Here is a 14,077-nt window from a genome sequence, read left to right as displayed (position 1 = left end):
TGGGGAGAAGGTTAAAAAACAGTAAACAAGAGCCATCTCCCATGCAAAATTTGTGACCCTTGCATATCTAGATCATATCAAAATGGCAAGTTTTGCTGCAGTACTAAGGAAAGCCACCGGGGGCCCAAAATCGAATCAATTCTACCCACCTACCAAGTTTCATCACAATCCATCCATTGCTTCTTGAGTTATGCTGTTCACAGACAGACATACCAACAAACGGACAAATACTACTGAAAACATAACCCTCTTGGCCAAGGTAAAAAGCACTGTTTACCACTGAGTGGGTCCTGCGACTTCTTGGGTTTGGGCATGTCAGCGAAGTCCCTGGACTGGTGCGGCCAGGAGTTGGAGAGGCTTGCTCGCTGGTTCCTGGCCTCGTCCCGCGGCTGGTCCACGAACGACGGGACGTAGTGGTGGCCGAGCGGGCTCTCGTTCCGAACCCCCGTCCCCGCGGGCGGGTCCTCCGCGTCACGCTGCTCACGGCGCTTCTTCGGAGACGACATACTGCTGACAGGGATCACACCGGCTGGGGACACACAAACAAACAAACAAACAAACATAAATATCATACTGCTGACGGGGATCACACCGGCTGTACAGGACACAGAGATCAGGCTTAGGAAAACTTTTTTCACAAACAAACAAACAAACAAACAAACACACATACACACACACACATACATCATAGTGCTGTTGGTGATGACACCAGCTGTGGGGACACAGCGAGTTTCTTATACAAGATGGATGAATTATCTAACATTAAAGTAGCTTTCCAACATTATCATACAATAATCATTTTTAAAGTCAACTGCAAACCCTTCAACGGGCAACTTGAACACCCTTTGCCACGCTGAGGAACCTTTTTCTGACTGAGAAGCTCCAGCCTGTATTTGAATATGAAAAGGAAGCCTCCAAAAGACAGGCAGCCTCCTCATTATGATCACTTAATAACACCACAGTCTTTAACCCCTGGGGGCTTATTTCCCTAGACAGTTTCATACTACCAGGGCAACAACCCACAGATACAAAACGGGACCCTACCAGACCCAGGCTCACTGAGATACTTTGTGTCCAGTGTGCTATGGGTTTGGCACCCAGGCTAACAGATACAAGAAACAATCACCTAACACAGCATTCCGTAAATATAGACAACAGGAAAGAATTCGAAATTAACTTTTCAGCCCAGAATTCCATTTTGTTTTGATAGGGAAAATCTACTAACAGCAGTTTGTGATTTTATAGCATGCCTTTCATGATCATCAATACACATTTACATGAAATGAATGATGTAAGAAAATTTTAAACCTGGCATTATTTCACCACATTTTTCTATAAGGCCACACCAAGTAAATTTTATGGATGACGTCCGCGCGCGCATTGATTTTGGCATGTTCCTAGAAAAAAAAACAAGAAATTCCACTTCCTGTAACTATGACCAAAGAGTCACGACAGTGCCGCAAGTAGGTTTGTACGGACCAAAGCTTATGAAGCATCAAGCAAGGACATCATGACTTCCATTGGGAATTCAGTTTGGTACATGCTGCCACATTTGAAGAAACTTGCTGACCGCTCCATCTATCTCCCCAAAGCACAAGACGACAACTGCTGTTCCATCTGATTTATTGCTGTTTTGATGATGAATAAAAGACTAGTAAGCTTCTTGCTTGTTACACTGTGTCACCTCATTCAATTTGTGTCCTAACATTTGTCGTCTCTTAGTATATTTCTAATCTAGGCATCTTGTTTTTTAGGGCCCTTCTTGTTTTTTTTTCGCCCTCTCGCATTAGATTTAGGGTCTCCAAAGGACGTCATCCATAAAATTTACTTGGTGTGGCCTAACCACGTTTTATCCAGGAATATGGGAAATGGATGTACATACAAAATCTTTAAACTGCCCAAAAGTCACTGTCAATCCTCCACCAGCCTGAGGGATCACTTTAACCCTCCCTTCGAATTCTCTGCTGCTAAACTAGCCTCCACCAGGCTTCGGGAGGCGGCTGCAGAGGAGAGTAGAAATTGGCCAATTAGAGATAACATGCCAGTGTCAGCTAGAACTTCGTAGAAGAGCACAGGGTGAGGCAAACTGTACTCTCTACGCTGAACAACTACCCTGGCATGTTATCTGTCTATTTGGCTAATTTCTACTCTTCTTTCCAGCCGCCTCCCGAAGCCTGGTGGAGGCTAGTTAATCCTCACCTGAGTGCACCACCATCGCACACCCCATGGCAACACCTCCTCCTGCACACTACAGTTATAATGTACACGGCAGCGGCTGACAGCTACAGAGACAGAGCCGAGGAGAGCCTGACTCAAACACCAGCCTGAAGTCTGCCCAGCTCAACAGGCGTTAACAACACACACTCAACTCAAGGGGAAACTCACCAACCAGGGCAAACCAACCGCACGGATTAGGGGGGTGTTTTTCACGCTGCTAACTCGGGAGTAAATGTCAAAAACGTTTCGTAACAGGATGAAGACTACACGATGTTGGACCTTTCAGCGTGTTTGATTGGTAGTGCCAGTGCTAGTCTAAGAGTTGTTAGCTTTTGGTTTAACTTTTCGCTGCACAATTTTGTAACACCCCCGCTAAATGATGAAATGGTACATGCTGATGCCACTATTCATAGAGCAATCAGTGCTGAGCTGGGACTTACATGTCATACTGAGCACAACATAAACAGCTGGATAATAACTTGATTGCTGATTGTGTATTGACTGGAAGTCCTGTATATTTAACACCTCTGGAAATGCAAGTTGACTGATACCCCTTAGGCCACACCAATTTAATTTCTTGGTTAACGGATTTTTCTAGAAAAATAATGGAGCGGGCGGGTGAAAAAAAATAAAATAAAAACAGGCCTTGGCATCCTATTATGGCCCAAAATGGTACGATAGGAGCCATGAAGTCAACACACCAGGCTGGGTCAAAATTTAAACAATGAATTTTGAACTTTTAATGATATCATTGAATTGAAAGATGGAATAACTGTAACAACTAGGATGAAAAGGACTGTTTTCAACTGTTCAGGGCAAAATATGAGCATTTTACAGTTGATTTTGAATTTTTATTTTTATTTACAAATCAGAAAAAAATGAAGCGGGCGAATCCGTTAACCAAGAAATTAAATTGGTGTGGCCTTAGTAAGTACTTTTAAAGAGGGCTCAAACACATGACAAGGTCTGGGGAAAACAAAATTAGGGAGGGATTATCTTTTTTTTTTTACTTCTCTAGTAGTGGTCCAACTTATATTTTCCAAGTCAATGTTGGAAAACCAAATGTACAATGTTCCTTCACTCAGGTGTCAGATCATGGAGCTAGAAAAGGTTGATCAGCTCGAAAAATTTATGTCCCTTGCAGGGGTCCACCCAAAAAAAATCGCTAAGGTCGGGTCAGTCAGGAAACACAACATTTTTTCCCCAGGCCCAACTAAAAATCATCAGAACTATCCACACAAACCCATCATGACAGTTGGTTGAAGAAGAGATACACTGTAGATAACGAGTGGTCCAAACTCCAAGGACGTCCTACCTAACCGTAAACACTACTCTTAGCTCTCAGTTTTGCTGTATGCCAAACCGCCTGCGAATCACTGTCAATCCTCAGTCATTAGTGCTGAATACTACTGGAACAGAATTACATGGCAGACATTCTAACTGCCAACCTTCCATTTCGTACGCGGCTGCGGCTCACAGATACGAAGAGAGGAGGACAATACAGCCGTTTAGCCAGTCTGCATTCCAGTCTGAACTCATGTCATTATGACATATCATGCTTATGACAGGCAGACAATAACAGTCTAATAACTGGCTGCTTCTTGACATATTTTGCATCAACATGTTGTTGACTACACGTCTTTTCAAATGGCAACTCACGTACACATCATGTTTGTCATAGTCAGCATTTCATTCAGGGTGCTTTCAAATAAGAAGCTCCTTGTTACAATACTGAGCTCATTTGTTGATTGCTTTGCTTTGTTATGCATAACCCCGTCCCGTCTTTGCTGTTTTTTTCATCCTTCTTACATCAAATAACTTCCTTCCTAGTGAAGATCTAAGCTGATCAAGCAAAACTGTCTCATCAAGACTCCTTGGATTACAGCCTAGTTCATACCCGTCGTAGGAAATGACCCAGTAGTAATACTATCAACTATCTTGAGAAAATCCTCTTACTTCAGCTGCAGACAGGATTTCTCACACAGGGCTCGAAATTAACGGTGTCCCGATGGCCACTGACCACTAATATTTTGGTCGGGAAACCTATAAAGACACTTTGGAATATTTTGGAGACAATAGAAAAATAATCAACATCAGAATGTCAGCCCTTCTTTTGTTCATCAGGCACACGTCCCGGCTTTTGGCTCCAGAAAAGTCCCCTCAAATTTCCTGTCTACTCTATTTCTACTCAATGCAATTACAGTGCGCCTGGGAGTCAGAGTCATAGCACCACATGTACAAGGAACATCCGAGATCTTAGACTCTTGAGCACGAATTACCAATTTTCCAATCCTAGATAAACAAAGATGAGAAACTTGTACCACAGAAACAGTAGAAACACCAAGAGGGTCCCACAGAACCTCCCTGGTCTCCCCCAGCACCTATCATCCACGGCACTGCTGCACATCTCCCTGCCAACATGACAATGGCCCGGGCTGTAGGACCTATAGACCAAAGCCCTGCCCGTATGGCCATCATGGCACAGCCTGCACATACTTACACTGATCCTCATAAGCCAACTTGTCATGTTGCATAAAAGCCTTCTTTATGGATGCGATTTGATCCCGGAAATTACTTCATTCTGAACTGCTTCACATCCCTGCTTACCTAATTAAGTCTGTGTCTGGGATCTAATATGAACCCTCACGATTCTGCCCCGACACATTAAAGAAAGGGTGAATTGGAAGTGATCTGCTGACACAGCATCAGTAATCCCTGATATGTGCACACTTCAGACACAGGTGTTCATGACAGGCTTCACAAGGCCTTCATAACACCGCTTATTTAAAATGTGGGCCAGTCTTAGGTACCCAGCAGATTATAGGAGTAATACATGTAATTGAAGTTGATGTTATGTAAGAAAAATTTGCACCTTAACCCTTTTTTTTATATGACCAGGTGTATGAACATCCAGACAACATGTCCTCTAAAATTATGAACAAACAAACAAACCTTTGTCTGTTGGCGTGGCGACGGCGGCGGTCTGTGCGGAGTCCTGCTCCAGCGGCACCACACGACCCCGGGGATGAGAGCCGGACAGCGTGGCCGCACGAGCGTTGTACTCCAGCTTCTTCAGGTACTCCTTCTTGTAGGAGCCCGACGGCTGGGAGCCTGCAGAGAACAGCAAGGAGATGGCTTAAACAAACAAACAAACAAACAAACAAACAGCGTTGTACTCCAGCTTCTTCAGGTACTCCTTCTTGTAGGAGCCCAATGACTGGGAGCCTGCGGAGGACAGCAGGGAGATGGCTTAAACAAACAAACAAACAAACAAACAAACAAACAGACAAACAAACAAACAGCAGGAGACAGCAGGGGTGAGCTTATCAGCCCGAACACAACAGGCTGGCAAAGAAGTGTCAGGTAGATGGATAAGCATATTACAAATTGACATTAAACTTATGGCAAAACAAGTCTTATAAATATAATAACTTATAAGTTATAAGGTTTGAAGAAAAATAACTTAATTTCGCACTGTAATTTGTCTAGAGCTGTGGGGTATCTATTTATCCTAGAACCATATCAGACCTAAGAGTCTGTAAAACCCTTTAATTCACCGGTCTCTGTATGTGCATGACCTATAATTCACCAGTCTTGGTTATACATGTCCATGTGGCTTTCTCATGAGGCATTTGTCTGATCCTGTCTCCTTCCTTGCCTCTCTCCCTGATCCTCTCTTTCCCACTTAATTCATTTCAGGAGAAAAAGTCTACAGAAACTATAATTCTGGACAACTATGAAGGGGAACTGGCACCTACAAATGGAGCTCACTGATTTCACAAATTTTACATGCTTCTAGACTACTATAATTACACCTAACAATAAATCTGAAGTTTATGTCTTACACCTGTACCATTGCTGTAGAACACATCATGCTGTTTCCCATACATACTTGCCTGGCAGCTGAAGTCTAGTCCTCATGACTTTTTTCATGTCTGCATGTAATAAATACTTCTTTCCCAGCAGGACCAACAGTGACAGAAACGACACATTTCTCTCACACAGATTCTGCTGCGTGGAATTTAGCATATTCCCTCACGTTTGGGTGTGTACGTATTTAGATACCATCTCTAAATGTCAAAAGGCAACTGCCAATCAACAGGCACGCAGCCGACACAAGCAATCGTCTGGATACACTTTTGTTATAAACCTCATATTCTGACTCTGCAGCACCAAACACAGACACGTTCCGGTGATGAAAACTTAGCAAATCACAGGACCTTGCATGAAACAAGATGATTCAAGATCTTGAAATATTATTAGCAGACAAAATGTTTCAAGTAAAACACAGCAAACTCCGAGCTTGAAACATCACATTAAACAGGCGCCTTCCCCACTAATGCAATACGAAGTACTTAGGAAATTGATGCATAATGCTTCCGCTAACTACTAGTACTAGTTACTATTTTTCTTTGGGCAGATTTCTCAGAAGAATTATACCTGTAGCTCCTTCACCACAAAAAACATGCATCATATTCCATCAGACTGTTGCCATCAAAGGGTCAGAAAACTGTCTGGCACAGAAGGACATTCACACCAGTCCTGCACTTTTGCAGGTGTGTTTCTCTCACCTGAGTTATGTGTGTAGGTGTGTGTTTCTCTCACCTGAGTTATGTGTGTAGGTGTGTGTTTCTCTCACCTGAGTTATGTGTGTAGGTGTGTGTTTCTCTCACCTGAGTTATGTGTGTAGGTGTGTGTTTCTCTCACCTGAGTTATGTGTGTAGGTGTGTGTTTCTCTCACCTGAGTTATGTGTGTAGGTGTGTGTTTCTCTCAACTGAGTTATGTGTGTAGGTGTGTGTTTCTCTCGCCTGAGTTATGTGTGTAGGTGTGTGTTTCTCTCACCTGAGTTATGTGTGTAGGTGTGTGTTTCTCTCACCTGAGTTATGTGTGTAGGTGTGTGTTTCTCTCACCTGAGTTATGTGTGTAGGTGTGTGTTTCTCTCAACTGAGATATGTCAGCGCTCTCCTTAAGCTCCTGCTCTCCCCAAAATCCTAGCACCCCTCCCAAAATTTTCAACATCATGGTTTTTTCTTAGTATTTCCATGAAAATTCACAGACTTTTCATCTACCGATTTGAGTGAGCACCTCTCCCCTAAGAATTTCTGTATGTGTACAAACACGTGTTTTTCTCACCTGAGTTGGGCGAGTCGTCCCTCCCGTTGTAACCTTTGCCCCGGCGCCGCCCGCGTTTGCCTGACACGTCGGAACCTTCGTCCTCGCCGAAGCCCCAGGTGTTCTTGGGTTTGATCGGCGGCTGCATCTCCTGCTTCGGACGGGGAACCTGCACAGACGGACAGACAGACATTAGACATCAATAAACCTGCACAGACGGACAGACGGACATTAATAAACCTGCACAGACGGACAGACAGACATTAATAAACCTGCACAGACGGACAGACAGACATTAGACATCAATAAACCTGCACAGACGGACAGAAAGACATTAATAAACCTGCACAGACGGACAGACATTAATAAACCTGCACAGACGGACAGACATTAATAAACCTGCACAGACGGACAGACGGACATTAAACCTCAATAAACCTGCACAGACGGACAGACAGACATCAATAAACCTGCACAGACGGACAGACATTAAACCTCAATAAACCTGCACAGACGGACCGATGAATAACATTAGACATCAATAAACCTGCACAGACGGACAGACAATGTTAGACATGAATAAACCTGCACGGAAGGACGGACGGACAGGAGCAATGTTAGACATCAATAAGCTGTGTAAGTTGGCATCTTCTAGTGGATAATATTTTAACACAGATATTCAACAACTGAAAGTAACTCTCCAACATGTTTTTGCCATCTCTGGAAGCATCCCAGAAGGCTACCTTTCATCTGGCAAGCCCCCTGAGATACAGTCATCAATATAGATATAAAACTCCCTGGATAAAAAGTCTATACCAGCAGTCTGAAATAACAACTGTGATCTCTGCTGAAAGAGTTATACCTGATGATTTATCAAACAGTAAACTGTTGATCTGACAGTCTACCTTGCATTCCCAGAGCTTGAGTATGAGGCCTTGAGAGAACCTTGCATGCAGCTTAGCCTTGTTTCCTTTTGTGCTTCATCAGAGTATGATAATGTAACTTGTAAGTAAGGACATGCAGTGACAACAAAGGGCCCGGTTGTAAGTATTACATTACTTACATTACAGTAATATATAATTCTCCATCTTCCTCCCAGTCCATACCTAACATGTATTTATATATATAAATGCTAAACTGAAAATGATAGCTGCAATCTGAGGCCAGTAAAAATACCCTCCTGTGTTGAGCTTGAGCACAAAGTCCGTGATGTAGAGTAAAAACCCCGCCGGGATTTCCATGTATGTATAATTATGTAACCATGTCCCAGTTGGACTGGTGTTGGGTACTGTTAATCACTTTATATTTGCGGTACTTTTATATTCGCGTTTTTTTCAGTCACTTCTGAAATTCAAATTTATCATTACCACAAATAATTTGCTTGTGAACAAGGTTGATGGTCAGTCAACCGAACATTTGGGGTAAGTCCCATTTCTGTAGTCTGTGTTGGAAGTTAAAGCTTTGTATTTATTTCATAATGACTTGTACCAACACAGATGAACTTTCATGCTAAAATAATTTGCTGACTTTCTTTCTTCTGTACTTGCCACCACCTTGACTTTTGAGGTTCCACGAACATTGTCCATTTTTCGCAGACCGCGAACCGCAAATTTGAAGACGTGATTCACATCGTTCCTGCTGGACACAACCGAGAGGAAAAGTTTCCTACCATCTCATTTAACAACATGAAACCCAGGCTGGTATTATCCTGGAAAGGGGCAATCTGGCAAGACGACTTTCCTCACAGAAACTAAGACTTAACCTGGACACCTTAATGGGAGAACTTCCTTCCCTGCTGTGGCTATTACATCTCAAGGTCACATAATTACATCTCAAGGTCACATAAAATCAACCTGTAAAAGCAGAACAGGGCTCATCAATAATGTTGTCACGAGATTACATGTAACATGCACATCACAGATCAGTCCTTAAAAGCCCGGGAAAACTTAAGCAACTCATACAAGTAGACTATAGCAGATGTAACATAAACTGTTCAACATTACTCACATGTAGTTTAATCTGCGATACTGTAGAAATGGTGAATGATCGTCTTATTGTTTTCAAGGTTAAAAAACAGTAATTACAATGATTCCTTAAAAGATATAGGTTTATCTATCCTATACAGTCACTGCCACATTTTGCACGCCTGGGTGTGGCTGGGTGCACCCGTAGTGGCATGTAGATTAGCACCTTGTGATGACTGTTTCTTGACAATGATTGCATCAGTTTCTCTCAACATGCACTTCACTTGATTCATAAGGACTTTTGATTGTCTACTTGGAGGCTGCCAAACACAAATTTAAGTCGTCAGGTAAGCAGACAGGACAGGGGCAGGCAGTGTAGTTCCTGCCAGACAGCTTATTTTTTTTTTAGTAACATGGGATAACGAGGTAGGATTAAAGCAATTCTGGGCCTGAAGGCTGATGTCATGGGGGAGAGGAGAATGATATTTACAATCATTGTACTCTTTGTTCATATTATTTATTATCTCTATGTTTAATTACTTGATTGCTATTTTGTCCCACACTGTACTCAATGTGATTTATGTCTATGTCCTTTGTAACTGTTTTGTTGGGCTACATTTGTACCTTGGAAATCAGTTGTCCTAAACTGAAGGTACTACCCAACTGTTTCTAAGATCAATAAATAAATATATCATTATGCCAAATTTCACCAGAAATATCTGTGTACTAAATTAATATCTATTGAATCTGTAGAAAGAAAGCCTGACTACATGATAGTTTGGTAATGGTGGATACTGAGTATCAACCAGGCTTGAAAAGAATAGATCTACAAATATCTGCATAATCAGTTTCATTACACTAAAAAGTGCAGAAATAAGACTATAGTATGGGAAAACCTTCATGTATAAGTCTGCCTCCCTTCTAACTACCACCAGAATACATCTGCCTTGCTATGAAATCCCCAACAGGGACAGGTTTGTTGTTGTTTTATTTGACTTTGACTGACAAGATTCCTGTCTCCCACCTGTTAACTGCAGTACCAGTATGGCACACCAGGGGGCACTTCCACCTGTAGTACCAGAGTAAAACCAACAGTGCTGCCCTGTGCCCCACCTTTAGCAGGTATATTGACACGGTGAGAAGTGTTTGTTCCTGGGCCATGGTTAGCTGCACTTGCCTTGACGTTCATACAGACCAGCCAAACGGCCATGACTAGTGCTGTGTACCGGTTCGCTGGACCGGTTCCGGACTTGTAAAAATGTTTTGGTTCAAGTCCAAAAAAAAGACCTATAAGTCAAGAAAATATGTCATATACCCCATTTCTTTCCATTTAACCACCTAAAACCTTCCATAGATTGCAAAATCTGTGCTGCAATATGAAGAAAACATTGCTATCGAGCATCGTCAAGTACCGCCTCCATGTTATGTGGCCACAGTTTTGATCATACAACATGGCAAGGTTGCCAACATGCTATTTTGTATACGCCATGGGTTTAGGTCCGGACTTACGAGTCTAAACCTCTGGACTTGAATCCGGACCTGAACCTAAATGTGGGTTTAGGTACACAGCACTATCCGTGATGCATAATCAACTCCATGGTTCCCAAAATATCCCAAACTGCAGCCGGGAAAATGGTTGTAATGAGCCATTCAGAAGCTACATTTTGAATTATTGTCTTCTATCTCAATGTTGTCTAATTTGCTGATTTTCAAAAGCTATGCTGAGTTGTTTTTGCATATTTACAACAGTTATATACAACAGTTGGAACACTAGTTTCTACCGTTAAGACTTGGATAGCAACAATTTCTCTTTCACACAGAGCTAATGAAGGTAACAATGATTAATCACTCATTCAGCCTTCATGAATTATGGAGTGTCTCTATGAGCTTTCTTGGAAATATTGTGTACAGCTGCCTTCTTTCTTCACAACAGTCAACAGTGTAAGAACTGAATCAGAAAGGAAGACAAACGGGTGATACTACAACCCTCTAAGGGACCTTTTTGTTTCATTTTCTACATAATACATATAACCTCCCTCCATATTCAATGATAAAATAAATAGCCTCTCCATATTTCTTTTGTATACTCTGCACATTACTCAACAAATAACTTCACCAACGACTTAACCAAGCCAGTAAACAGCATGGAGAAGCCTTCTGTAACAAATTTCTGACTGCTACCATAAAATATTCCACAGGCTGAAGTCGTCACCAACTACAACTGTGTCACTTTCCACAACCACAGTATTTCCTTCAGGCAGCCCCAAACAACTATTATTAATTTCACAACAGTCAACTATCACTAAGGAGAGACAGATCACACAAAGGCCTGTCGACATGTATCCAGCCAAGATGTCTGAGCCACAGTACACGCCACCTCAGCTCAATCAATAGTGGCTTTTGTGAAGTCGCTACAACATCGCCACACAAGCACGCACAAGAACCCACAAACTCGCTACAACAAGTCATGTGGGCACATAAGATGGCAGTGATAAATGTCCGTATGGCATGCCCCAAATTTCAAACTTGTAGACCGAGACACAAGCCGGACAAACTACAGACATTTGCCTGTCTTTAGTTAAAGGAAATGACAAGGCACCACCACAGTGACAATGTCTTAAGTTTGAAGTAGAAAGAAGCCTTTGAAAAAATATCAACTCGAAACATTTTTTGCTTGACTACTACAGTACCAGAAAGCTTTCAAGATGTGTGAAGAAGTGATGTGAACAGGTAGAGGGAGTCTGTGCAACTGAGTACAATAAACTAGACGACTGTAGCAGTTCTGCAGTTAGACTGCACGTCAAGTCATTGGCTGTGCTGATAACAGTCAGGGCTCCAAATTCATTTTGGGAATAGGTGCGCTGAAGCACCCAATCTAAAAAATTGGGTCTAATAAACTTGAGTGCACCCAACCTAAAAAATTGGGTGCACTGCTAGAGTGTACTGCTAGAGTGTAACATGAATTTTGGGGAATAAGACACACAGACTTCATAATTCCAATGACTTCATACTTCAGGACTTTTAAACAGATCATTAGGAGCAGGACTTCTCAGGACTTTTATACAGAACATTAGGTGCAGGACTTGACACTGTTGATGTTGTAATTGGAAATAGTTTATGTACTGTGTTTTTGTTGTGTGTAATTTTATGTGTATCCAGGATTACCTGAAAAGCAGGCCAAAATGGCCTGAGTTGTAATTACTGGTTAAATAAATAAATTGAAATTGACTTACGAGGACCTTTACAAAGTTCCAGCCCTTGTGACATGTGCCTACTACTGGGAATGTCCTACACGATGTCCTTGACTGACGTTTTTGCATTTATTACTCGACTGCACGTCAAGACACATGAACAACTGATCTGTCAACATTATAAACTCATCACCAGACATCATTATGTGTTATTAACATCCAGGCAACTATCAGCAAGGCCATTAAGTTCCCTGCACATAAACTGTAAGTAAGGCCACACCAATTTAATTTCTGACTTGGTTAACATATTTTTCTAGAAAAATAATGGAGCGGGAGGGCGAAAAAAATAAAAATAAAAACAGGCCTAGGCATCCTATTGTGGCCCAAAATGGTACGAAAGGAGCCATAAAGTCAACACACCAGGCTGGTTCAAAATTTAAACAATGAATTTTGAACTTTTAAATAAATGATACCATTGCATTGAAAGATGGAATAACTGTAACAACTAGGATGAAAAGGACTGTTTTCAACTGTTCAGGGCAAAATATGAGCATTTCGTAGTTGATTCTGAATTTTTATTTTTATTTGCAAATCAGAAAAAAATGAAGCGGCGAATCCGTTAACCAAGAAATTAAATTGGTGTGGCCTAACTGTTGATAAGAAGCAGCAGTGTTTATTCTTTATTCTTTATTCGTTTGGCCGTAAAAAGACAGATTGTACGGCCAGGGCAGCCCAACTAGCCAGGTGGCTATTATTAAGGGCTTGCCCTGCCGACAGGACAAACATTGACACGCACGATACAACAATACAATACATTACATTAACGTGGAGAGGTCAGGGTCATACACCTAAGGCTTATAAGGGTCGCCTAGAGAGTCCCATAGCTTCCTTTTAAAGGAGGCAATAGTGGTGGCATTGCGAGCGTCATTGGAGAGAGTGTTCCAGAGTGACGTTGCTCGGTGAAAGAATGTTCTCTGGCCTCTGGTGGTTTTGGCAAGTTCAACAGTCAGGTGGTTGCTGTTCCTGAGGGGATAGCGAGACTCAGTAGCAGCAGTGTTTAACGACACAGACCTTTCTAACCTTGTCCCCAAGTAACTCTTCCATCCATCTTGTTCTGTGGAGTAAAAGGGACAATTTTCCTGACACTAACATGATGTTAGAGACGTCAGCATGAATAATCCATCGCGAGTCTTTGTGAACAGTCTGTAATTTCTGCAAGTGACTTTGACAAAGACAAATTATCCATAACCAAGGAGCGTAGCTTAAAAAGTGTTTCACATTTAGAGTTAATGAAGACCGACTTGTGGCTACGTTGGTGAAGGTTAGACATCCAGGTAATATTAGACATGCCAAAAAGCAGTTACTCAAGCAACTGGATGTGATTTTGGAAACGGTCAGATGTTTCAGGTAGCATCCACTACCTTTTGTCAGTGACACTGGAGAGTTGTCAGAAAAGCAGGTTTATATAAAATTATAATGTTGAATGGGGCTGACTGATTATCATCCCTTTCATGTAAAACAATCCACAGCTTCATTACATTGGATCCATGTTTGTTGGAATTTCAACCCATACAATGGAGTAGGAGAGTGTA

The 14,077-nt window shown here is 42.0% G+C and overlaps 1 protein-coding gene across 1 annotated transcript in view; it reads right to left on the bottom strand.

Annotated features, from left to right (window-relative positions):
• The window catches only part of LOC109484013, a 65,666-nt gene that overhangs the window by 33,941 nt on the left and 17,648 nt on the right, over positions 1-14,077 (bottom strand). The window contains 3 exon segments of the mRNA XM_019787171.1: positions 278-529; positions 5,170-5,328; positions 7,352-7,499. Coding sequence (XP_019642730.1) covers positions 278-529; positions 5,170-5,328; positions 7,352-7,478 — 538 coding nt within the window. The 5' untranslated portion in view covers positions 7,479-7,499.

The sequence above is a fragment of the Branchiostoma belcheri genome, unplaced genomic scaffold, assembly GCF_001625305.1.
Source record: "Branchiostoma belcheri isolate BF01 breed outbred unplaced genomic scaffold, Haploidv18h27 scaffold68, whole genome shotgun sequence".
Classification (NCBI taxonomy): domain Eukaryota; kingdom Metazoa; phylum Chordata; class Leptocardii; order Amphioxiformes; family Branchiostomatidae; genus Branchiostoma; species Branchiostoma belcheri.
This window is presented reverse-complemented; position numbering and strand designations above follow the sequence as displayed.